General features: G+C 37.3%; 1 protein-coding gene across 5 annotated transcripts in view; it reads left to right on the top strand.

Moving 5' to 3' along the window:
- The window catches only part of MAP2K4 (mitogen-activated protein kinase kinase 4), a 143,525-nt gene that overhangs the window by 57,117 nt on the left and 59,424 nt on the right, over window positions 1-26,984 (top strand). For all 5 annotated transcript variants that reach the window (XM_044004751.1, XM_044004747.1, XM_044004749.1 and 2 more), the window contains one exon: window positions 2,397-2,493. In XM_044004751.1, coding sequence (XP_043860686.1) covers window positions 2,397-2,493 — 97 coding nt within the window. The remainder of the gene's footprint in view (window positions 1-2,396; window positions 2,494-26,984) is intronic.

A 26,984-nucleotide genomic window follows, 5' to 3' on the forward strand; every position in this document is an offset into this window, starting at 1 on the left:
AATGGGGGAAAATGGTTTAGCATACCTTTTTTGTTGTAGGTATTTGTCCTATAATATGTGTTAAACCAATTTACTTAAACAGTGTTTAAGGTTAGGAATGGAATCAAAATTGTGGAATGAGAGTTAGTATTTTTTCCTGTATAACAATCTGGTAAATATGTCAAATCAAATCCCAATTGAGAATGCCAAGGAAGTTTTTTTTCCCCTCCAGACCAGGGTAGCTTAGGAAGATAGAGAGGTCTGTGGATACTGGGGTGGGACTGGCCAGGAGCATAGTGCAAAGAGATGCCAAATGATCTCCTAACTCATATTGGGAACAGGAATGCATGCCAGATATCTCACAGCTTTGTTACCCATTACCCAGTTCCAGGTCACAGATCCAAGGAATTGAGGGGCAGCCCTCAACCAAGTGTAGAAGTCTAGCTGAGTTCTGAGCACAAAACAAATTCCAGAATCTTAACAGTATGGCTCTGAGCACAGGAGCATGGGGGGATTAATTTCTAGCCTTCAGTCCAGCACATAAGCTTGTACTGGAAAAACCAGGGCAAAAGACCACGAGCAAAAGGGAAGCAGCAGTTCAGTCATTTTGAATCTTCACAACCTCCCAGCAAGATAACGGTGACTGAGTTCAGCATCAGTATAGTAAAACTCAACCACACATATAACAGTTGACCCAAACCTAGGTCAAGAACTTGCAGAGGTCATACCAGGTGAGCTGTGAATAGATTTCTTCCCAGGTCATACCACTTTGGAAGCACTGAGAACTTGTAGATCCTGGACTGAGCTGTGAAAACAAAATATTTCTCTCAATCCCCAATAATTGAACAGAGATGAAGACTAGAATAAAGTCCAGAGTCAAGAAGTAGACTGGAAGAATGAACAAATAAAAAAGAATATAACTATGAAGAACTATTATGATGACAGGAAACAAGCAGAAGCAAATGAGCGTAGTAACCTAATGTTTGATAAATCCAAAGTTCCTAGCTATCAACTCAGTACTCTACAAATGGGGAGAAACTAGATGTAGTCAAACATCTCATACTATGTATTAAACCCTGAATGGGTACGTGATTTATACAAAAAGAACATTATGTGTCAGATCTATGGATAAGGAAAGAATTCATGACCAAACAAGAGATAGATTCACAGGAAGTAAAATGTACAGTTTTGATTATATAAGATTAAAGCATTTTTTTGTACAAAGAAATCCAATACAGCTAAAATAAGGAGAGAAGCCGGAAATTGGGAAAACATTTGCAAGTTTGCCTGATAAAGGTCTTATTTCAAGATATCTAGGGAACTGAATCAAATTTGCAAGAATAAAAGTGCTGATTTATAAATAGAGAAAGGCTATGAATAAGCAGTTTTCAGAGGACAGAACCCAAGCTTTCCATAGCCTCATGAAAAAGTGCTCTAAATCATTAATAATTAAAGGAATACAAATTAAAACAATTCTGAGATACAATCTTATTATACCCATCAAACTGGCTGTGATGACAAGACAGGAAAGTACCAATAGCTGGAGGGGATGTGGGAAAAACAGGTACACTAAAGCACTGTTGGTGCAGCTGTAAACTGGTCCAACCATTCTAGAAAGCAATTTGGAACTATGCCTAGAAAGCTATTAACCTTGATCCAGGGGTACTGCTACTAGGTCTGCATTCCAAAGAGTTCAAAGAGGGAGGCAAAGGATCCATATTTATAAAATTATTTATAGGTGCTCTTTCTGTGATGGCAAAGCATTGGAACACAGTGGGTGCCCATTCATTGGGGAATGGCTGAACAAATTGTGGTATTTAAATGTGATGGAAAACTACTGTGCTGTAAGAAATGATGAAGGTGATGGTTTCAGGAAAACCTGGGAAGATGATTATGAACTGATGCAGAGTGAAGTGAACACAACCAGAAGAACAGTTTATACAATGACAATATTGTAAGGACAGCTCTGAAAGACTTAGGAACTCTGATCAACACAATGACTGACCAACCATAGTTTCAAAGGACCGTTGTTGAAGCATGCTATCTATGTCCAGATAGAGAACTGATGGATTCAGAATGTATATTGAAGTCTTCTTCCTTCTCCCCTGCCCTCCCCTCCCCTGTCTTCCCTTTCCCTCTCCCTCCCTTCCCCCAAGAATGACTATATATGTTATAATGGGGTTTGTTTTTCTTGCCTTCTCAGTGGGTAGGGAGAGGGAAAGAATTTGGAACTGAAAACAAAATACAATTAGGGGAAAAAAAATAAATCATAGGCTCTTTATTGGTGCAACTGCCTCTCTCCTTGCCCCACTCAGTGCTTCTCTTCTGTTTTCCTGGACCTCAGCATGTCTTATGCCCTCTAAATAGGCCATTCTTATTTATGGTGTACAATTTTATTTCTTATTTGCATTTTCTAGGTAAACGTAAAGCACTGAAGCTGAATTTTGCAAATCCTCCTTTCAAATCTACAGCACGATTTACCCTGAATCCTTCAGGAGTCCAAAACCCACACATGTGAGTATATTTTCCTTATAAATGAAAGTAAATGCTCAACTTAAGCAAGGATTCTAAAATTCTATATAGTAGAGATTTTCTGAAGCCAGGGGTTGTCTTTTAGGCCTTCTATTATACTGCTGTTTTAATCCAAATTTGAATTATATGCACTACTGTAGCATCTTCAAGATTTGTTTTAGTAAATTTAAGTGGTGGAAATGAGCAGAAAAGTTAGACAATTCTGCTTGTTCCTACCAGTAACCCATGTTACTTTCTAGTTTCTGAACCTGAAGTAAGATCTATCATTTATATTCAAAGTCATATACAGAAAAGTTATCCATAGTTCCCCACAGATTCTTCTCCTTGCTATTCAGTTTCCCTTTTGATAGCTTAATATGCCCTTGTGTTTTCTAAGATAGCTTCCCTTTAAGGCTTTTTTTTTTCTTCCATGTGACTATTATTGAAATGAACTCATATCCACATAAGTGTTGATGTTCAATGACTGTAATGTGATTGGTATAGTTCTGTAGCATCTGTTATTGAGTTAGTCACAAACTTGATTTTAAGGCGATTTTTGATAAAGTTACTTTTTAAATTCCTAGTGAGTTAATGGGTTTCTTTGCTACTTAGTTGACTCATGAAATTCATTCATTATTAAGTAGGTAAAATGTGTGTTAATATTTTTTATCTGTTCCTATATATGACATGATATTACTTCATAGATTTTGTTTGCAAGGTTTGCCTCTTGGGGTTATTTCCTCTTAGACACTCTGCACACCCCTGAGGGAGGTACAACACAGATAGTTGTATGTGCTCATGTGACAAGGATGCCTGTATTCAGTGTCTTTGAATGCTGTGAAAAAGAAATGTATAATAGACAATAACTGTTTAATGGCATTTATACTACAAAATAAAAAAGGAATATTGGATATTGATGTTGTCATGATTGGGTTTCTGTTCATCTGTCTTTACAGATGCTACACGAGTTGCTTTTCTTTCTTGTATTTGTTTTTACTTTCTTTCAATCTTATTCTTCAGTCACAATTTGCTGCCAGTGTATTTTTTCTTCCCTTTCTTTCCTGTACTTTCCCTTTTGCCTGATAGCATTGTTCATCATCTTGTTTCTTTTCCTTACTTTTATCTTATCCCTCTCCTGAAGGCCCTGCATGAACTTGGCATGAATTCAGGAGTTAGGTGCCCATTGCTGGCACCCTTTCTTCTTGGGATAGAGGGCAGTAGACTGTGCAGGAGTCCAATAACCTAAGTGAATGTTTACCTCATGAATATTTGTCTTCTGAATGAGTTTGGTTGTAGAAAAGGACCCAGAATAAGACATATGCTAGAGATTTAGAATTTTCTCATGACCGTGAAGTAAATCAATTTTTTAGAACTACTCCTCAGATAATTATAAACAAGTATTATAACGGTACAAAACAAAACAACAAAAACCTAGGCAGATTCAGGCATCCTTTTAACATGTAAGTGTATTGACAAAAGGAGCACACTATATTTATTAAGATTTTAATGTGTTTAAACCTGTAGTATTCACTCCATCTTCAAGATTTTTATTTAGTTTTTTTAAAAAAAAACAAACCTGGAAAGGGTAGAACACTTTTAGGTCATCTATTATGAGGATCACAATAAAATATCTTAATTTAGTTTCATTTATAAAGGATTTGTAATTTCATAATTTGGGGGAAGTCCCTCTATGAATGCAGATTGCATTAGGACTAGAGTTATTAATTTGGTATAATTTTTAAAATATTTCAGGGATTTGAGGACAATTTTTCTACATTGTTTTGGAAATTTTCTTTTGGTTCTTTGGCTGGTAGCTGTCATACTATTCTTTGTTTTGGACCTCTATCTAGCAATGAGATATTTAGAACTTCCTGTCATTTAATCAGATTTTAGCTTCTAGTAATAGGTTATGAGAGATCATGGAGACTCTTATACAGCCTGTCAGGATGAGGATATTCATCTTTCCAAAAGTCTCTGTAGAAACCCCCCCCCCTCCCCACTTAGGAATGATTTTTAAATATTGTTACTTTCCCCCCTCCTATCATAAAAAGTTCAATTTAGACATATACATGGCCTTATAAATTTTTAATATCATTCAAATGGTATTATCGTAAATGAATACCACACCAAAAAGAATACATTTTTGTTAAAACAGATTAATTGCTAAATGATTAAAGAATAGCCACATTTGTTGTTCTTTTAAAAATTCAACACAATTTATTAGGTCCACATTAACAAAACAGTGTTAGTATGAATTTTCATCCAGGACATGGGAGTTGCTTTGTTGTATTGTAATAAATTGACAACAGAACTGTTGCAGGAGAATTGTAAAGGGCAGTGTGGGGAAGCTTGACTTAGTCATTGTTTGCTCCAGAGAACCAAAGAAGACATGGATAATGGGGAAGACCTTTGTAAATGAATTCTTCTAGACATTGGAGTGTTTTATTTCCTCTTTGATTCAGGAGTCCCTAGGCTTCCTAGAATCATATTAACAAGTCCAGAAATCATTGCTGCTCTTCTTGATGGTCTGTATAGCTCCTAGATAGTAATAACTCAAACTTATATAGCTTTTTAAGGTTTGTAAACTCACCAAAATAACCCCAAGTCCCAAGTTGTTTGAGTATTGTTATTATTATTATTATTATTATTATTCCAATTTTACAGAGCAGAAAACTTAGGCTCAGAGAGGTTTAAATGACTTTCCTTCATAATTAAAATTAAGATCAATTTTACTTTTTCAGTACTTTTTCAATTACAGCATATTTTCACTCAGATGTGTTTTTATGATCATTTTCTTCACTCTTTGTCTTCAGGAACTGATTTTTGGCAAGTACATTACTCTTGTGAATTTGCTATTTTAGTAAATCCAGTCAGGTGTGACTGGGAAGTCATTCATGATCTCTAGAAACCGAGGGCGTATATACTTCCAATTAAACAGTTTTCCTTATATGAGGGAAATATCCATTTTACTCTAACCAAATTGTAACACAATGTTTTATTTTTAGTCTGAGGTCTTAGATTTATAGTTTGAAAGGGACCGTAGCCATCCATCTGCTTCATTTTGCACATAAGGAAGCAGACCATGACAGGTTACTTGACTTGCCTAAGGTTTTGGTCAGGTACACTCATGTGGGTCCATATTGTGATGATTGTATTTGTAATAGGATTTTGTAACATGTTAACCCCCAAAATACTAGAATCAAGACTATGAAAATTTTTTACAGTATTAGCTTAACTCAGGAGTCAGTGGCACCCACAGTAGGAGGAGGAATCAATTAAACCAATTTTCAAGGAGTAATAACCCTTGAGCAGTTGGGAAACTGAAGTACATAGCATATGTATGTAAGTGTACCTCTTTACAGACTTGTGGCTCATCTCCCTAGAAGCAGGATCTGCATTTGTAGAGTTAAGTGAGTTTTATTAAAAAAAACAAACAAAATCAAACAAAACCAAAGATATTTGTAGCAATACAACATGGTTATCTCATACCTGCTGTTGAATCAGTAAGAACTGAATTTTAATCCTGATCACCAGTGTTACGATCCTTGGCAAGTCACTTAACCTCTCAGCCTCAGTTTGCTCATCTATAAAATGGGAATGATAGTACCTACAATGCAGGGTTGTTGTGAGAATTAAATAAGATAATGAATATAAAGTGCTTTGCAAACCTGAAAGTACTGTGAAAATAGTTATTTTCTTGATTCTGGGCTACAAAGTGGGCTTTGCTAACTAGTTTCTGCTCGCTATCCCTTATGACAAAGCCCCCAAATTGAGTGACTGTTGACCCACATCTAGTTGGTAGGTATAGTCACAGACCCCTTTGATGGCAACCTGGTTCAGGAACTTTCTGGAATGGGAAAGGGGTAGAAACTCAGGACATATAGCAAGTTTGTGCTGTGTAATTAGTAGAGGTTGTCTTCCACATCCACCTCTCTCCTTGGGAGTCTACTCAGTTTTGGTTGCATACAGAATATTTTGGTTTGGAAGATATTTTTCTAAAGCTGTGTCTGTTGAGTCTACCGATTAGGTCTTTGTTTCTACAACTATCAGATTGGGGAAAAAAAAGAAAAATAATTCCTTATAGAGAGAACAGGCTATCACATTAATATCTCTACATTTTCTCTGGTTGTCCCCTAAGCCTGGAATTCCTTCCTTCCTTATCTCTGTTTCATGGTGGCCAATGTTGTTTCATCCCACTCTCTTTTTATATATGAGGAAAGTATGGTCCAGAAAGATTGAGTCTTTCAGGATGGCTTACGTTTGAGTCCTGTGACTTAAAGCTCAAAGTTCCTTTGAAGCTCTGGTATTATATGTTTAGCCTTTAGCAAATTACTTACCTTTTTAGTATGTTTGCTTGATACAATTGTATATCCTTCTTGATACAATGAACAAACTGATTTAGGTCAGGGATGTTTAACCTTTTTTGCAGCTTGATGAAGCCTTTGGACCCCTGCTCAGAATACTATTTTTTAAAGCATACAATGAGATACATAGGATTACAAGGGAAACCAATTATATTGAAATAAGTTCATCATTTATAAAACAAATTCAGGTTAAGAATCTCTTGTCTAGATGATTTCTAAGGTTCTTTCAACTCTAAATCTGTGCTATTTTGATATTACATTTAAAAAAAAATCAAATCTGTAGTAAAAGGAATATGATTTACTGTCATTTAGGACATTAAGAATGAACCTCAGGGGCAGCTAGGTGGTGTAGTGGATAGAGTACTGGCCCTGGATTCAGGAGAACTTGAGTTCAGATCCAGCCTCAGACACTTGACACTTACTGGCTGTGTGACCCTGGGCAAGTCACTTGACCCCAATTGCCCCGCCAAAAAAAAAAAAAAAAAAAGAATGAACCTCAGACTCAAATTACAGGTAGTAATAATGATGTAATAGTAATTAAAATTTTTGAACACTTGAAGGTTGACATTTTTCTTAGTGTTTTTATGATCCCCATTTTATTGATGTAGAAACTGAGAATTAAAGAGGCTACAGCCTCTTTGGTCATATATCTAGTAAGTTTCTCTGATACTGACAAACTATCACTAAAATTAAGAAGGCTTGGGAAAGGCTTTTTGCAGAAGGTAGAAATTTAGCTGAGTTTTTTTGTTTTGTTTTGTTTTGTTTTTTTGGTGCAGGGCATTGAGGGTTAAGTGACTTGCCCAGGGTCACACAGCTAGTAAGTGTGTCAAGTGTCCAAAGCCGGATTTGAACTCAGGCCCTCCTGAATCCAGGGCCGGTGCTTTATCCACTGTGCCACCTATCTGCCCCTGTTTTAGCTGAGTCTTGAAGAAAACTAGAGAGGCTAGAGGCAGAGGTGAGGATGAGAGAGTATTTCAGGCTAGGGGGACATCCAGTGAAAATGGTCATGGTCTGGAGATGGAATCTTTTGTGCTAGGAACAGCAAAGAAGTCCCTATCACTGGATTGCAGAGTATGTCGAAAAGAATATGCTCTAAAAAGACTGGAAACTTGATGGGACTCAGGTTGTGAAGAGCTTTAAAAACCAGAGGTTTTTATAATTTATTGTAGAGGTAATAGGAAGCCAATGGGGTTTGAGTAGGGAGGCCAGTTTGATAGGTGAGTAAAGGATGTGCAAGAGTGGGGAGGGACTTGAGGGACGGAGGCTTAGCAGCAAGCTGTTACAGATGATGAGTATCTGCACCATGGTGCTTAGTATCCCATGTTATGAAGATAAAATAACAGGCTTTGATGATTGATAGGATTTGGAGGTAAGAGAGAATGAGGAGTTGAAGAAGACATGAAGTTTGGGAGCTTGGGTAATTAAGAAAATGGTGGTTCCCTCAACAGGGGGAATAGGGAAGTTAGGAAGAGAGGAGGGTTTTGGGGAAAACAGTGAGTTCAATTTTGGACACGATGTAGTTAAGGTGTCTTAAAGGCAGGTGGAGATGTGAGACTGGAGGTTCAGAGAGAGATTAAGACTGGACAAATAGATTTAAGAGTCACTTGGAATAGAAATGATAATTGAAGCCATGAGAGCTGCTGAGATCACCAAGTAAAATAACAAAAGGAATGGAGAAGAGGGCCCAGGACACATACCCACAGGTAGAGAAGGTTTACCTAGCAAGGAATACAGAGTAGTCAAAATAGATTGACTGGGAACCAGGAAAGAGCAATGTCACAAAAATCCAGAGAGAAGAGAATGATCATCAGTGGGTCAGAGACTGCAGAAAGGTCAAGTAGGATGAGGATTGAGAAAAAGTAGATTTGGCATTTAAGAGATCGTTGGTAACTTTGGGGAGAACATGTTCAGTTGAATGTTGAAGTAAGAAACCATATAATATAAAGAGTGATGAAGAGAATGAGAAGAAAGGACATGGAGGTATCCATTTTACACAGCCTTCTCAAGGAATTTAGTCAAAAAGGGGAGGAGAGATAACGGATAATAGCTAGCAGAAATGGATGGGTAAAATGAACTTTTTTTTGAGGATAAAGGAAACAGAGGTATGTCCATAGACAGTAGGGAAGTAGTTGGAGAGACTGAAGATTAGTGAAACAGTATGAAGATAGAGGGGGCACTCTGCTGAAGAAAACAGAATGGAACAGGATAATTTGTGCACATAGAGGGGTTTGACGTGGCAAGGAGAAAGGTCACCTCTTCATGTGAAACAATAGTAAAGGAGATGTGAGATGAAGAGGAGGGGAGAAGAGAGTGCTCAGGTTTCATAGCCCCAATTTTTTTTTTTTTTTTTTTTTTTAGTGAGGCAATTGGGGTTAAGTGACCTGCCCAGGGTCACACAGCTAGTTAAGTGTTAAGTGTCTGAGGCCGGATCTGAACTCAGGCACTCCTGACTCCAGGGCCGGTGCTCTATCCACCATAGCCCCAATTTTTAAAGTGAAATTGATGCAATTTTCTCAGCTGTCAGGGTAGAAGGAGGGTGAACCATGGGAGCTTTGAGGAAGGATGAAAATGGTTGGAAAAGGTGCCATGGTGAGTGGAATAGGGAATAGATTTATTGTTTCATCTTGGCAAAAATAGTGGAGATTTGCCATTTCGTTCTCCAGCTCATTTTATAGATGAGGAACTGAGGCAGACAAGGTTAAGTGACTTGCCCAGGGTCACACAGCTAGTAAGTGTCTGAGACCAGATTTGAAGTCAGGAAAAGGAGTCTTTTTGACTTCAGGCCTGGCACTCAGTCTATTCTGCCACCTAGCTGTCTTTAGTGAATAGTAAAAGTATTGCCTTACTTCAGTAAGGGTCCAGTTGAGATGATGTAACAAATTGTAGTGGACTCAGTCCAATTTTATGCTTTTCTCTGACTTCATTCAGCAATATATGAAGGCAGTAAATGGTAGGGGTAATCTAAGACTGGAGGTTTGGAAGGTTAAGGTCTTCAAAGGATTAAGTGGCAAGGGACTGGAGAAGTAGACAGTGTTGAGTTGAACCGGATCATCAAAGGGGTCAGGGTGGTGAAGGAAAAGGAATATGGCTTTTCTAGTCTTCTACTTGACTCACTTTTGTGCTAGTGCCTTCCTTCTGAGACCACCCCCAGCTTATCTTGTCTGTATCTTCTTGGCATATAGCTATTTGTTTCTTTCATTAGACTGTAAGTTCCTTGAGAGCAGGGACTGATTTTTGTCTTTTTTTTTTTTTAAATCTCTAGTGCGTATGTACATGAGGTACTTAATAAATGCTTATTTACTGATTGATTCTGTCATTTAGAGTCTTAGCTGTCCCATTCTGCTTTGTGTCACCAGCAAATTTGATAAACACTTCACCTATGTCTTTATTTAAGTCTTCAATAAAAATATTGAACAAAATAGAACCAAATACTGATCCTTGGAGCACCTCCCTTAGGATGAGAAGGAGGTTGAGATCAACAACCACTCTCTGGATCTGGTCATTCCAACTATTTTTGAGCCCATCTAATTATTATCAGTCAACCAAATACATTTCATTTTTAAAATAAGGATATTAAAAGAGACTTTGTCAGATGTTATGACATATTGCTATTTATAAGTCCTATCAGAAAAAAAGAAAATGAAGTTAGTCTTTTTTTTATCTTTGAAGTTAGTCTTTTTTTTTTTTTTTTGTGAGGCAATCGGGGTTAAGTGACTTGCCTAGGGTCACACAGCTAGTAAGTGTTAAGTGTCGGAGGCTGGATTTGAACTCAGGTACTCCTGACTCCAGGGCCGGTGCTTTATCCACTGTGCCACCTAGCCACCCCTGAAGTTAGTCTTGCATGTTATTCTTCTTCCTTTTATGATTATTTTGTGAACTTCATATAAATGGAAGTAGATAGAAGCAAGGCTCTTAGTCTCCATATGCTTACACTCCAATTTCTGTAGAAAAATGTTGATGACTACATGTAACTGCAAGAGAGGGTCAGTATGTATTGAGGACCTATGATGTTTATCACTTGTGGCTATGGCTTTTATGTATACAGTGAATTATCACTCAAGATCACTGACTACCCTGAGGCCCCTTGAGAAATAAATGTTTATTAACTGGCATTGAAAAATGAGAGTCTACATAGAGGAGGCTTCCACTCTTTTTGAGCACTTTTTTCATATGATGTCAGTTTATATCCTTTGACCATTAATTAACTGGGGAATGACTTTTATTCTTAAAAATTTGGGAGGTTTCCAGTCTTAGAACTCTTTTCATTCTACCATGCTGCCTCTGAATTAGATTGCAGTTTGGAAATTGTACAGTAAATTAGTTCAAAGAACAAATATTCCATTACTTAAATGTTCATTTTTTTGAGGATGCCATACATCAATATAAATCATGAAACACCACTGTCACTGAAGTCCAAATTGTGAGTTATCCTTTAAATGTTTAAATCACTCAGTTATTATGTGTTGTATGAATTTGGATTGTCTTACTGAGTTTTTCATAGAATTCTAATTTTCTACAACAGATGTTCACAGATATTTTACTGCAGTTATTTAAGTGTGTTTTTCTTTTTTGAATGCTTTATTGTGTTATGTATAAAAAGTTTGAGAGACAATTTCTGGATACTAATTTAATAAGAGGATTGTCATTTAGCGATCTCATGAACCAAAGACCTCCTCATGGAACCCACTCAGTGCTTATATACCCTTGAAGAGTGGGTATTCTTGAAAGTGGAAATCAACTATGATTGATTAACAAGTAATGAGAAAAATAATATTATAATAACAAGTGAGCTTATTCTAATAAGGATCTGGGGTACATGACTGATCAGTCTGTTTTGGACAAAGTGACTTACTTATCTATACCAGACTACGAGGTCAATCTAGAAAAAAGGGGGGAAACTATTTAAACTCAGACCTGGCTGACTAAAACATAATGGTATGAAATTCACCACTTCCCCAGGCCTAGATTATTTTTTACCTTTTGATCAAATCTAAGTCTTCCTTGCTGGGCACATCTTGCCCAGTATTTCTTCTTATCATCAACCCTGCCCTTCAAAGGGTGGCTGGATAACCTATAGGGGCTGATTTCTAAATGAGTAAGTAGGAAGGGGAAAAATCTTAGTCCTGATTCAATAATTGATTATTAGCATAAGAAAAATAATAATTTCTTTCACTTGATTTTGTTGCTTTTTACACTAGGGTCATTACTCAATACTACCCTCCCCTTTCAGCTCCTCTGTAATAACAAAGAAAACAGTTAATCTAAACCAACTGACACAATTACTATGTCTGACAAAGTGTTCAGCTTTCTTTACCTGTACTCCATCAAGTCTCTACCAAGAAGAGGGAAATTTATTTCATCCATGGTCCTTTAAACCCAAGTTTAATTATTTGTAGTTACAGTGTTTTAAATCTTGCTATTAATTGAATTTTTTCCAAATAACAAAAAATCTATCTTTCTCTTCTACTTTCCCTATTTGGGAAAAAAGGAAAAATCTGCAGAACAAACTCACATTGGTTATGTCCAAAAAATATATGTCTCATGCACTCCTGAATTTACCTTTCTCTCAAGAGTTGGGTGGTATGTTTTATCTTGGACCCTCTGAAATCTCATGGTTGGCCATTGCATTGATCTTACTGCTTAAGTCTTTCAAAGTTGTTTGTCTTCACAATATTGTTATCATATCAGATATTCTCCTGGTTCTGCTCACTTCACTCTGCATCAATTCATACAAGTCATCTCTCTGAAACTGTCTCCATCATTTCTTATAGCAAAATAGTATTCCATTTTATTCATACAATAATTTGTTCTGCCTTTCCCCACTGATGGATAGTCTCTTTCCAGTTCTTTACCACCACAAAAGAGCTGTTATTAATATTTTTTCTACATTTGGATCCTTTTCCTTTGAGGTATAGGCCCAGTAGTGGTATCTATGAGTCAAAGTGTATGCATAGTTTAATAACTTTTTGTGCACAGTTCCAAATTGCTTTCCAGAATGATTTGTTCAGTTCACCTTACCAACAGTGCATTACTGTAACTATTTTTCTCACAGCCCCCTCCAACATTTGTTCTTTTCCTTTTTTTCAGTTTTGTAAACCTGATAGGTATGAAGTGTGGCCTCAGAGTTTCTTTAATTTTCATTTTTCTAGTTGTTAGTAATTTTTTACTTTTTTTTTTCTCCACGTGGCAGCTATGTGACATGGTAAATAAAATGCTGGGCCAGAGTAAGGAAAACCTGAGTTCAAATTTGGCCTCAGACACTTCCCCCAGGGCAAATCACTTAATACCAGTTTGCCTCTATTTCCTCAACTGCAAATGAAAATAACAACAGTACAGGATATTGCAGGGATCAAGTGAAATAATATTTGTAAAGTTCTTAGCTCAGTGCCTAGCACAGAGTAGGTGCTATATAAATGCGTATTCCTGTCTGCTTCTTCTTTCAAATGGTTTTTGATAGCTTGGATTTCTCCCTTAGAAAACTACCTGTTTGACCATTTACCAATTACCATTTTGGGAATGGATTTTGTATTTTTGGATCAATTCTCTGATTTAAATCTCTCTTGGAAATGAGGCCTTTATTAGAGAAACATGCTGCAAAGATTTTTCCCAGTTACCTGCTCACCTTCTAATTTTATAGCCATGATTTTGTTTTTTTGCAAAAGCTTATTAATTTTATATAATTGGAATTTTTGATTTTATTTTCTGTGAGCCTATATATCCTTTGTTTGGTCATGAACTTTTCCATAGAATCAAAAGATAATTGCTCTTCTAATTATTTATGATGTCATATTTTATATCTAAGTCTTGTGTCCATCCATGGTAGTCTTTTTTGCAAATATCATGGATACTTCAGTTGAAGTTACCAAATGTACCATGACACTTCATTTTAATCTTTCATTTTGGACACACAATGAAACCAGTGGAAGAGAATCCTATTATATACTGGGAAGAGTATTATCTTTAGAGTCACAGGATCCTGGTTCTGCCATTTATGGCTTCTGTCACATTGGGTAAGTCATTTGATATCCCTGGGCTCCAGGGGGTTGGACAAGATAGTTTCTGAGGTCTCTAAATTATGCAATCTTTGTCATATCTATTAACCATGGGTGTCCCTCAAGGCTTTGCCCTAACTCTTTTTCCTCTGTATTCTTTCATTTGATGATCTCACAATATCCCATGAGTTCAAATTATTATCTCTATGCAAATGACTCCCAGATTTGTTTATCTAGCTCTAATCTTTCTCCTGAGCTTAAGACATGAGCCACCAACTATTGGACATTTCAAACTCAGTGTATTTAAAACAGAACTCATTATATTTCTCTCCAGGTTGACGTTAAACTGTAATAGTTATGGTTAAACATATAATAATAGATGAGCAAATAGAACACATTTCTAATAGTGCTTAGTCAAGAAAGTATTATATAAGAAACCTATATTCAATAGATACTTAATAGCTTCTAGCTTCCTGATTTTAAAATTCTCTAGTTATTTCACCATATTTAAATTTGGCATAATATGAAGTATGTCTTCAGGGACTTTATTTAAAACTGGGTCTTTATTCAGAAATTATTCAATTTTTTAAAAGTCTACATGCTATCCAGAATCCTGTCTGTGTACATTCTGAGAAGTGAGGTTTTTGTTGTTGTTGGTTTGTTTGTTTTGCCTATCAGTAGCTTGGTTTGATTCTTTTCTATGCCTATAGTTTCCTAGGTCACTGTTTCTGAAGTCTCAAGATGCTAGTAAGGTCTTAGGGAAACAAGAAGGATTAGGTTTTGGGGTCATGTGGGTTGTAGTCCTTGAAGGGACCAAGTCTAGTATGGCATAGGTTATAGAATCAGTTTAGGGACTGTGATTGGGGTGGCGCTGAGCCTTTGTATTCTTGACTTCTAAGAACCGTATCCAAGGTACTAGTATATACTTTTCAGATCTCATGTACATCTGTATGCCAAGGGTGAAGGTCCCTCTAACCTTTACCTCATTTTCATTATATTTTAAGTTCAAATATATACAAAAATGCAAGGAAAGAAAAATAGGTAATGGTTTACAGTTATGGTAATACTTATAAGATAATATTCTTTATTTTAGAGAATCTTTAATTCCAAAGAAGGAATGCAGTTTCAAAAATTAAATATAAGATTTTTTTAAGCAAAATGATAAAACTTGGGAGAAACAAAACAAGGGTCTGCTGAAGACACAGCATGTGTTTGTAGTTTTTCATAACTTTATACCATTGTTTAAAAAAGTCCCATTCTTAAAAGGTATGTCCTTCAGAGCACAGCCTCTTTATTTTCTCTGGGTGTTGTGTATCTTTGTAGTCCAGTTTTGAAGAAGCATTCTTTAGGAAAGTGACATATAGCATATATCTTAGGTATATTTTTTCTAGGAAGCTAGAGAGGAATATCATATCCTGAAGTCTTTAGTGGTAGTAAAGCTGTTCTTCTATTTACTGTTATTTACTTTTAAAAATAGTATATTATTTTTTCCAATTACATGTAAAGACAACTTTTAACATTTTGGGGGGGGGCGGGCAATGAGGTTTAAGTGACTTGCCCAGGGTCACACAGCTAGTAAGTGTCAAGTGTCTGAGGTCAGATTTGAACTCAGATCCTCCTGAATCCAGGGCTGGTGCTTTATCCACTTCGCCACCTAGCTGCCCCTCAATATTTTTTAAATAAGATTTTGAGTTTCAATCCTCCCTCCCCTCTTTCCTTTCCCTTTTCCCAAGATGGCAGGCAATCTGATATAGGTTATCCATGTGCAGTCACGTAAAACATTTCTGCATTAGTCATATCATAAAGGAAGAAAGAGAACAAAAGGAAAACAAAGAAACAAACAAAAAATGAAAATAGTATCCCTTGATCTGCATTCAGACTCCATAGTTCTTTTTCTGGATGTGGAGAGCATTTTCCATCTTGAGTCTTTTAGAATTGTCTTGGGCAATCATATTGCTGAGAAGAGCTAAGTCAATCATAGTGAATCATTGCACAATGTTGCTGTTACTGTGTACAATGTTAATTGTTACACAATTTTAGGCCTTTTAAAAAAAGATACTTCATGACATGGGATTTTTAAAACTGTTGCATTTTCCAAGCTTTCATATGCCTTGCCCTTTTAAAACTGATTTAATAAGTGCTTAAAATTTTACACAAAGGAAGTGGCCATAGGATGCCAAATTTATCAAGCCAATTGAGTTACAGAAGTCAGCCACTGATTGCCATCTCCAGTCTGATTTTCCACATTTTTAGTCCTTTGTTCTGATAAATAGTGAAAGTCATTGTTGATAATGAAGTCATTCTTCTTGCTGAAGTTTGAATTTACAACTAACTAGCTCCTCAGGGCAACACTAATATTCTTAGAAATTTTTTGAGACCCTAAATTTTTAAAGTGGCTTAGGCAAGATCAATTAAGTTACACTCAGGGAATTTATTAAATAGGTATTTTTTTCCCTTTCTTCTCCCCTCCCCTCCCCCTCCCTCCCTCCAGTCCCCTCTCCCCTCCCACCCTCCCTCCCTTTCTTCCTTCCTTCCTTCCTTCCTAAGATTTTTAAAAGTCTATACTCTATAAGACATACATAAATAACTACTAAAAAACAGAATAAGTGGAGAAGAGAGGTACAAATACGATGCTTGTGAGCTGGAAGGACGAAAACTTTCCCTGTGGAGGGATCAGGGAAGGTTTCATTCCAGCCGTGTGTGTGTGTGTGTGTGTGTGTGTGTGTGTGTGTGTGTGTGTGTGTGGCATTTGGGGTTAAGTGACTTGCCCAGGGTCACACAGCTATAGTAACTGTTAAGTGTCTGAGGCCGGATTTGAACTTGGGTCTTCCTGAATCCAGGGCTAGTGCTTTATCCACTGTGCCACCTAGCTGCCCCCCAAAGGTTACTTTTAAAAAAATAATACTGTTGTTATTGCCTAATATGTTCTGATTTTTACCTCACTGTATCAGGTTATTTAGGTCTTTCTAGGTTTCTCTGAAATCATCTCTTTCACTTATTATAGCACAGTATAACTATAACTTGTTTACCCATTTCCCAACTGATTACACCTCCTTATCTGTTTCTAATTCTATGCCATTATAAAGATATAAATATTTATATGTATCCTTAGAGCTTGTTTTGCTTAAGACCAATCCCTCCCTTAATTTACCTTCTTTCAACTTCCCCTTTCACTCTTCTGCCTGTTCTCTCCTATTTCTCTGATGAAGTATATTCTGTACTGTTTTGTGTGTGTGTGTGTGTGTGTTACTCTTGATGTTCTGAGGGGTACATGTATTATCTCACCAATTACAATGTGAACAGCCTGTGTTTGTTTAGTCCCTTGTGATTGTTCATTCGTATTTACATTTTTGTGTTTCTCTTGACTTTTGTGTTTGGACTTCAAAGTTTCTATGCAGCTTTGGTGTTTTTTTAAGGAATGCTTGGAAGTACTTTGTTTCATTAAAAGTCTTTTTTCCCTGTAGGCTTATACTCAGTTTTGCTGGTAAGTTATTCTTGATTGTAAACCTACATACATCTTTTTGCCTTCTGGACTACAGACAGTTTTTGCTTTATATAAGTGGACTTAATCATAAACTTCTCCATGAAATGGTTTGTATGTAAGGTGAATTTGCCCCTATCCATCCTCTGCACTTAGCCATACAAAGACATATTCAAAAGAATATCTTTACAGAAGTCATAAAATGTACTAAAATGCAGACAGACATATTAAATACTGTATCATGATAATAAACAATTATGAAATGAAAGGTAAAGTTAATGATAGAGTATACCCAGTACTGTACAGTAAAGTTAACATAGGTATGCAGTATGTTGCCCCTTCCCCACCTATTGTACCTAGCTTTTATCAATCGTAGTTGCTGCACAACTTTTTTGGGGAAGCTATGGAGAGATGTTTAGACAATGACTCTCTTTTTCCTGGTATATCTGATATTAGCAAGTAATATTATCCTCAACTAGTCTTTAAGAATTCTTTATATAATGTTGAATTTGCGTGATGTGAATTTATATAAAGCACTAACTCTCTGTATTGTATTCCAAGTTCTCTATTGCTTATGGTGGTATCTGGTAAATCTTGTGTGATCCTGACTATGGCTCTTCAGTATTTGAATTCTTTATTTCTGCTCCTAGGGTCAGAGTCAGAGAGCTGTGTTTGCTTCTGAATTTCCTCCATGTTCTAGGTACACAGCCTACATACAGCCTGTGACCATTTCTCTCCATGAATTGCCACCCCTAGACACAAGTCTCCTTCTCAGTTCTACTCAGATCTCTGACTCAGAGCTGGGTAGTAAATGATAGAGAAGCCAATTTGCACCTATTGTCGTTTATGCCCTTCTCTTCAGGATCTGAGACCTCTTCTTGCCCTGGTGCACAGCCTCTCCCTGTGCTGGGAGGTGCTCTCCTGGTTAGAACTTTTCATACTACTATCTGACAACCTTTGTCTAATCTCCCCTTATTGACCTGTGCTGGAAAAAATGAATTGCTCTGATTTTTTTTTTTCTCTTGGATTTTCTAAGGATTCATTTTGATATGGTTTTTTTTTTTCCTTTTTTTTTTGTGGGCCAATGGGGGTTAAGTGACTTGCCCAAGGTCACACAGCTAGTAAGTGTCAAGTGTCTGAGGTCAGATTTGAACTCAGGTACTCCTGAATCCAGGGCCGGTGCTCTATCCACTGCGCCACCTAGCTGCCCTTGATATATTTTTGATGACTGTTTGGAGGAGTTTTTGGTCTTGGGGGAGGTGCTGTTGTACTGTATATTTAAAAAAAAATTCCAATGACCAACTTTTCCTTTTTCTTTCATTTTGTTAATCCCATTGCTCATCCTACTCCTCTCAATTCCTTGTCACTCTTCCCCATTTGGAAGAAAGAAAAGGAAAATCCTTGAATAAGATTTATGTAGTCAAGCAAAAAAAAAAAAAATAGCCACATTGACCATGTCCAAAAATGTATGCCTCATTTTGTACCTTGAGTTCATCCCTTCTCTGCCAGGATATAGGTAAGATATTTCATTACTGTTCCTTTGGAAAAATGGTAGGATGTTTTGATTTCTATTGGTCTCAGAGTTCTTAAATCTTTAAAAGTTGAAGTTGTTTTTACAATGTTGTGATTGTATAAATTGTTCTCTGGCTTATTTTTATTTTACTTTGTATCATTTCATATGTCTTCCCTGTACAATGAAGTAACGTTCCATTACATTCATTTTATAGTATGATTACATATATGTTCTACCAGCAATAAGGAGAGGTACTTCTAACAGGACTTGTCCTTTCTGAGCAGAAGATCTTTCTTTAATCTTTGAGGAAACTAGATGGCACACGGGTTAGAGCACTGGTCTAGGACATGAATTCAAGTCTGGCCTCAGAAACTTCCTAGCCATGTGACCCTGGGCAGTCACTTTAACTTCATTGGCCTCATTTTCCTTATCTGTAAAATGGAAATAATAAAAACACCTACCACCCAGGGTTGTCTTGAGGCTCAAATGAGATGATATTTGTGAAGCACTTAGCACAGTGCTGTGAGATTTAAAATTGGATACTAGAGCATTAATCTCCCCTCTTTAACCTTTCCCTTAATTTATCTCCCAGATAAGAAGCTTCTGGTCTCTAGTTAGAGCTTTTATTGTTTGGTAGTTACAATGTGATGTTGATTAGAGGTATAGGAAAATAGAAATACAAAACAAATAGTCTTAAGTCTAAGCTTAGTCTCTATTCCGTATAAAACTCACCAAAAGTTCAAGGCCACCTTTGGGGGGGAGAACCGAGTCAAGCATGTGCTGCTAACGGTGAGCCAGGCCGAGTCCAACTCCAGTCAGCTGTGCAGCGCAGTCATCGGACAAGGAGAGCAGGAAAGACCTCACTTCCGTTCTCTCCTTGCCTTTTAAGCTCGCACCCGGAAGTGGGGTGCTTAGCAGCTGGGCCGGTGTGCGTAGCCCATGCACGGCTGTTGGTCTCCTCCCTGAAAGGGTGGTCCTTCAAAAACTGGCATACTTTTTACCACAGTGCCTGGCACAGAGAAAGCACTATATAAACGTTAGCTATTGAGTATTTTTATTATCTCTTGGGGATATAGTCCTAGTAGTGATATTGATGGGACAAAAACTTTTCATATTGTGGACTCTGAGTGGATTTTGGCTACTGAGGCCTGCCAAGTGGATATGATTTTGCATCAGCATAACATCACTAGTTTCAAGTTTAGCAGCATAGGTGACAGTTAAGGAGTGCGCATTCCTAAATCAGAAAACCCTAATGAGGAATGCCACCTTCCAGAGGGTGGCCTTCATACAAGTGGAGTCAGCCCTATATCATCATAAAAGTTTTGCCATCTGAATACCAGGCACCTTGTGTGCTTTTCGGGAAGTTAGGTATTTCCATTTAATTAAAGGTTTGGGATTGGGATTGAGTCAATTTATCCACCAAACTCTTTGATCCACTACCACAGATCACTGCATTTTGTGGCTGGTGTTTAGTATGGGACAAAAGCCACTCAGCAGTTTTCTTATCCTCATACTTGAATTTGATCTCCAAATCTTTCATGGTATACTGACTGCTTCACAGCCTTCTTCAGCTCTCCTCCAGTCATCTCTGCTGAGCTTGAAATGCCCCAGTCAGCTTACTATTTTGCAAAGAAAAATTTTCATCTAGTTTGATGTTGTGGTACTTGTTTCTTTACTAATTTGAGAATGCTGAATACCAGATTGAGGTTTTGCGATTGCTAGCTAAATGGTAGTAATAGTGTATTTTCTTTGCCCACAGTCAACTCCTTTTGAATAAATACTTTGACTCCAGTCCTTAGACTGTGTGTGTAATTTTGTGTGCTGAGTTCTAAACCCCACTTCCCACTATTGAACACTAATCTATAAAAGATGGTGGGGGGGGGGAATAGCCATATCATTTGGTATATGTCAATTTCTTTTCCCCTTCCCATCAGTCTTCCATCTGTTTCTTTTATTCCAAGTAGTCCAAGTTTTTATGCTCGCTATACAGTGGTGTTACTCTATATTAATCTACTTAGACTTCCAAGGATATTAGAATGAATAGCATAGTAGTTTTGAATTGGGCTGTTTCTTTTATGAAAGTATAAAGGGTTTGTTTAGGAAGGCTAGCTATAGAGATTTAACTTTCTAAGTGATTTTTTTCTAGTGTTGATGACCACAGTTGATACTTTTTGTTCTTGATTCTTTCATTGTTGTTGTGTTTGACTCTGTGACCCTGTGGACCATAGCACACAGATTCTTCTCTCCTCTTTTATCTCCCAAAGTCTGTCCAAGTTCATGTTTGTTTTCATGACACTGTCTATCCATTTCATCCTCTTCTGTCCTCTTTTTCTTTTGCCTTTAATCAATCTTTCCCAATGACAGGGTCTTTTCCAATGAGTCTTCTCATGTGGCCAAAGTATTTAAGCTTTACTATCAATAATTTGTCCTTCCAATGAATAGCCTGAATTAATTTCTGTAAGTATTAACTGACTTGATCTCCTTGCTGTCCAAGGGACTCTAAAGTCTTTTCCAGCACCACAATTCGAAAGTGTCAGTTCTGTGATGCTCAGCTTTCCTTATAGTCCAACTCTCACAGACATACATTGTTACTTGAAAAACTATAGCTTTGACTGTATGGACCTTTGTCAGCAAAGTGATGTCTCTATTTTTTAGGATGCTATCCAGATTTACCATAGCTTCCCTTTCAAGGAGCAAGTGTCTTTTAATTTCATGACTCTAGTTGCTGTCTGCAGTGATCTTGGAACTCAAGAATAGAAAATATTACAGTGCTTCCATTTTTTTCTCCCTGCATTTACCATAAAGGGATGGGACCAGTTGCCATGATCTTAGTTTTCTATCAGCACATCTAAAAATCTGGACAAATGCCTGAAAAGTGAAAATAAATAGTAGAAATTGTAGCAATTGACCTACAATGAAAGCATATTGTAGATGATATGCCTATTTAAGCATTTTAGGGAACATGTATTTGGTTTGAGTAATTTAACAGCTTGAAATAAAATACTGTTATGAATATTAGAGCTTAATGTGTATCTTATTCAAAGCAGTCTATCAGTGTTTAGCATGTTAGAGATTTATGATATGTTATAAAAAGAACTCTATACAAAATGAAAAGAATCTCTATACCTGTCCACTTGAAGTCTGTATTTTAATAATAAAAGATTTCACACATGATTTTCACAGATTTTTTTTTTTTGGGGTGAGGCAATTGGGGTCAAGTGACTTCCCCAGGGTCACACAGCTAGCAAGTGTTAAGTGTCTTGAGCCTGGATCCGAACTCAGGTCCTCCTGAATCCAGGGTCGGTGCTCTATCCAATGTGCCACCCAGCTGCCTCTTCACAGAATTTTCGAAGCCGATTTTGTTTTGGGAAGAAATTCAGCAATATATGATTTAGTTAAAAATGCACACTTTTCAAAAAAATTGTGCATAGTAAATTTAGATTTTTTAAAATCCCTTTAAATTGGTATACTCTCTGTATGCCCAGAATACCTAAGACTTTATTTTATTTTTTAAAAAATAGACTTTGAAGACAAAAACTTTCCAAATAACATAATACTCAAATGGATCTTCAGTCTCAACATTCTAGATCTTCCCTCCAGTGATGATGATCGAAACCTATCCATGAAAGCCTAACCTGTGTATCCTGTCTATGTCCTTCCACTAATTCACCTCAGTGTATCTACCCAGAATATTTAGTCTTCCATGACTTTCTTGTGATGTGGAAGGATACCAGGGAAGTGCTCAGGTTATTCACCTGCTATTCTTCACCCCTTCTGTGTGATCATTCCATCTTCTTTTTGGATCATACATTTCTCTGATCCTTTATGCCATTTCTTCACAGTCACTTTTTTTTTTTAATTTTTTTTGGTGAGGCAATTGGGGTTAAGTGACTTGCCCAGGGTCACACAGCTAGTGAATGTTAAGTGTCGGAGGCCGGTGCTCTATCCACTACACCACCTAGCTGCCCCTCACAGTCACTTTTTACATATTGCAGCCTGTTTATACCCACTATATACCTTTTTGTTGCCCTAGACTTGAACTGAGGGAGGAAGAAAAGACTCAGGAGAAAATGAGGAAGAGTATTGGGGTACAGAGAAGGATGAAGACTTGAGAATGCTTTTGTCAAGACAGAGGAAATCAAGTTGGGTCTGTCTTTCAAGTTACTAATGAGGTGATAAGATCTAAGTAGGTGAGAGGAGCTTTATAAGGGTGTTGGAGGTAACAATGGATTTTACTTCTAGAAAGTACAGAGAACATAGAAATTTTGCCATGGCTTGCATAGAATTTTCAATGTTTGTCTTTCTGTTGTGGCCAAGGCATTATACTCATTATGAGTATACTCATTTCCCTCATAGAAGAAAAGGTAAATAGAATTGAAAGACCACTCTCCAATTTTCAGATTATTAAGTGAAACTTCATTTCCTTTTTTAAAGTGGAAGATGTTCAATACAAAAACAAAGAAAAAGAATCTAAAGAGGCAAAAAGAGAATATTTATTTATTTTTGGAGGTTGGAGAATGGAATAGTGCATAAAGGAAAATGGGAAAGAAGATGAATGAATAGATAGAACTAATAATAGATTATTCTCCCCCCACCCCAAGTGGAAGCAGAAGAAGAAGTGGAAAAGAAGTAGCTGCTTTTCCTCTAGGTTTTGTAAGGAGAGTTTATCTACTAAGAGTTCAAGGAATAAGAAATAAGGATGGTTTTTGCCTCCATGCTGATGCCTACAGAGATGCTGATAACAATAGAGAACTCTTCTCTATTCCTGATTATGTGTCTAGGACAAAACAAAGCCTTCCTGGTACTGTCAGTCCTGATGACTGATGTCTACTTCAAGTGATTCACATGAGTGAAATTAATACTATCAGGTGGAACTAGGAAATATGACTAAAGATTATGACATATGGGGAAGAAACTGAGCAAAAGTTATGTTTTCATCTTTGATGCTGACTGCTGATTCAGAAAAGTAATAGTGGCAGGCTTGTTATGAAATTCATATCCTGAGAACAGGAATTGGACTTCTCTTCTTCACTTAAAAATATAAAAACAACAAGCTTCTAGCCAGGGATGGAATAGAACTAACAAGGCTGGTAAGAAGGTATTTGCTTAGCATTATCTAATCAAAATGACTTTATTCTGAAAAAAGATGGGGAATGCTTGCTGCCTCTACATATCTACCAACTTCTGTTTCAAAGAGAGTATACAAATCAGAGAAGAACAGCAGTTTAGTTATCCAGTATTCATGAACAATAAAATCCAAGAAAGAAGCCAGCAAAATTCTCATCAGTCTGCATAAATAAAAGGAAAGGTGAACTCAATGTAGGAAAGCAGATTTGACTTCATAGTTTTCATTGAGACTTGGTGGAAATGAGACCCTGGACTAGAATATAGCTTTGAATAATATTCAAAAGAATGAAGATAAAGGTAGGGAAGGGGCAAAGTAGCATTATATATTAAGTTCTATTCATGTAAAGAAATCTCAGAACTAGAGAGGAGGAGAATTTAGCAAAGAACCAGTAGAGGTAGAAACATTCCATCTCAAATTTAGAATGTTTACACTATTTCCCCCTAAAATCCAGATTTCTTGAATATTCCTCCTATTTCTGCCAGCTTTCCCATCAGCCAGGCTCAAAATTCTGGTGCCAGATTCCCACTTGCTCACACCCGTGTCCAATTAGGTGGCAGATCCCTTTTTTTCCAACTCTAGAACATCTCTTTTTTCTGTCCTGTTTTTACCTCCCACAACCACCATACTACTTCAGGCCCAGATCCCTCCCTACATGGACTCTTCTTGTGGAAACCTCTTTGTTCTTTCTGTTTTGAGTCTCTTTGCAGTCCAGCTTGTCCTCCTTAGAGCTTCTCTTCAATATCCTCCTGCTCCCTTCTTACTCCTCACTCCATAAACTTCAGTAGATCTGTATTCCTTCTATGGAAAGGAACTGGACCTTTGATTTCACTGATTTAGGTTGGGACCCTCTGGAGAATTCCCTAGGATACAGAGAAATTGTGACTTGTCTAAGCCAGTATCTATCAAAATATCTGTTGGGGTTTTGAGGCCAGTTCTCTATGCACTATTTTTTGTTTTGTTTAATCTCTGTGTACTATAATCACACTTCCTTTAGGATATTCTTTTTTTTTTTTTTGGGTGAGGCAGTTGGGGTTAAGTGACTTGCCCAGGGTCACACAGCTAGTAAGTGTCAAGTGTCTGAGGTCAGATTTGAACTCAGGTCCTCCTGAATCCAGGGCTGGTGCTCTATCTACTGCACCACTTAGCTGCCCCTAGGATATTCTTTGAGAGAGAGAGAGAGAGAGAGAGAGAGAGAGAGAGAGAGAGAGAGAGTGTGTGTGTGTGTGTGTGTGTGTGTGTGTTTGTGTGTGTGTGTGTGTATATACAGCCCCCCCCCCCCCCCTTTTTTGTTCTCACCCTGGTCCCTCCCTACCCTCTTATGTAATATTCTCCCTTTACACACCCTCACAGTTCAGCTATATTGTCTGTCCTATTTGCTGTCCTTCATATACATCCTTTGATTCCCTGTTTCTGTTCTTCTCACTGGTTTCCCCTCCCCTTATGCCTCCACTACAGTACTTCTTAGCACCAAGTATTAATGCCTTTCCTCTCAGAGAGCCTGAGTTCATGGAGCCACCCATGCTGTCTCCCCCATTATAATACAAGTTGCTTGAGGACAAAACTTTCACTTTTACCTTTGTCCCCTCAGTGCTGAGCACAGCAACTCCATGTAGTATATGTTTTGTAATGTTGGTTGATTGGTAAGCATAGACTTGTGAGAAAACTAAAGTCAATAAAAAAGGACTCTGAGTTGTGCTGAAGAGAAGAGGAGGATCTAGGAAGGTATAAGAGAAAGCTGCTTGATAACTGACAATAGAGCAAATGAATTATTTAGTTTATTCAAGAGCAATGTGGTATAGTAGAAAGAACACTAAATTTCTAGTTGAATCCTAGGTTGGTCATTTTTGTGACCTTGAGGTGGTTGTACTTGGATGACCCTAAGGGTCCTTCTGTCTCTAAATAAATGAAAGGGGGCAGTTAGGAACAGGCCATGCTAACCAGATTTCTTTCTTTCTTTCTTTTTTTTGGACAAGATTACTAAGGTGAAGGGAATTCTATAGTATAGTTTGCCTACATTCTAGCAAAGTGTTTGATCCATTTGCTTATTCCATTTTTGTGGACAAGATGGAAAGGCTTAAGTATATTTGATTGAATGGTCATACCCACATTTAGTAATGGGTTGATGTATCCTAAAAACTTGTGTTTAACATTTTTGTCAGTGACTTGAAGAAAGACATAGATTGAATGCTTACCAGATTTTTAGTTGATACAAAGTCAGCTAATACATTAGATTTAGCAGTCATTCAGACTAATGACCACTTATTAAGCACCAACTATGTGCCAGGCACTGTGCTAAGTGCAGGGGAATACAAAAAAGAAGCAAGAGTCTCTGCTCTCGAGGAGCCCACAGTGTAATGAGAGACTAACAAGCAAACAAATATGAACTAACAAGCTACAGGCAGAATAAAAAAGAAAGTGATTAATAGAAGGTTTGGGAAAGGCTTCATGAAGGAGATGAGGTTTTAGCTGGGATTTTGGGGGAGCTAAGGCAGGTGGGAGGTGGAAATGAGGAGGGAGAACATTCCAGGTATGAGGGCCAGCCAGCCAGAGGAACTGCTTGGAGCCGAGAGATGAAGTGTTTTCTAGTCACTACCCAAAATGACTGTAATACAAATATGGGACCTAATCTGAAAAGATGAAATTAGTTGGGATAAATGTAAAGTCTTATATTCAGGTTCAGAAAAGTAACTTCATATGTACAAGATGAAGTGGGAATTTTTAATGGACTATTTTAATATGAATCAGTAGTGTGATGTAGCAGTTAAAAAGAGCTCATGTAACCTTAGTCTTTATTAAGACAGGTAGTCTAGGTCCAGGGATTTAAGTACAATCTTCCTGTACTCTCCTTTACTCATACTACCTGTAGACTGTTGTCCTTAGTTCTGCGTGTGGCATTTTAAGGATATTAATAATCTGAAGTTTCTATAGGAATGTGACAAGCATGGTGAGAGGTTTTAAGATTATGCCTTGTTTCTTAAAGAACTGAGGAAGATAAGACTTGGGGCATAGGGTTAGT

The sequence above is a fragment of the Dromiciops gliroides genome, chromosome 4, assembly GCF_019393635.1.
Source record: "Dromiciops gliroides isolate mDroGli1 chromosome 4, mDroGli1.pri, whole genome shotgun sequence".
In the NCBI taxonomy this organism is placed as follows: Eukaryota; Metazoa; Chordata; class Mammalia; order Microbiotheria; family Microbiotheriidae; genus Dromiciops; species Dromiciops gliroides.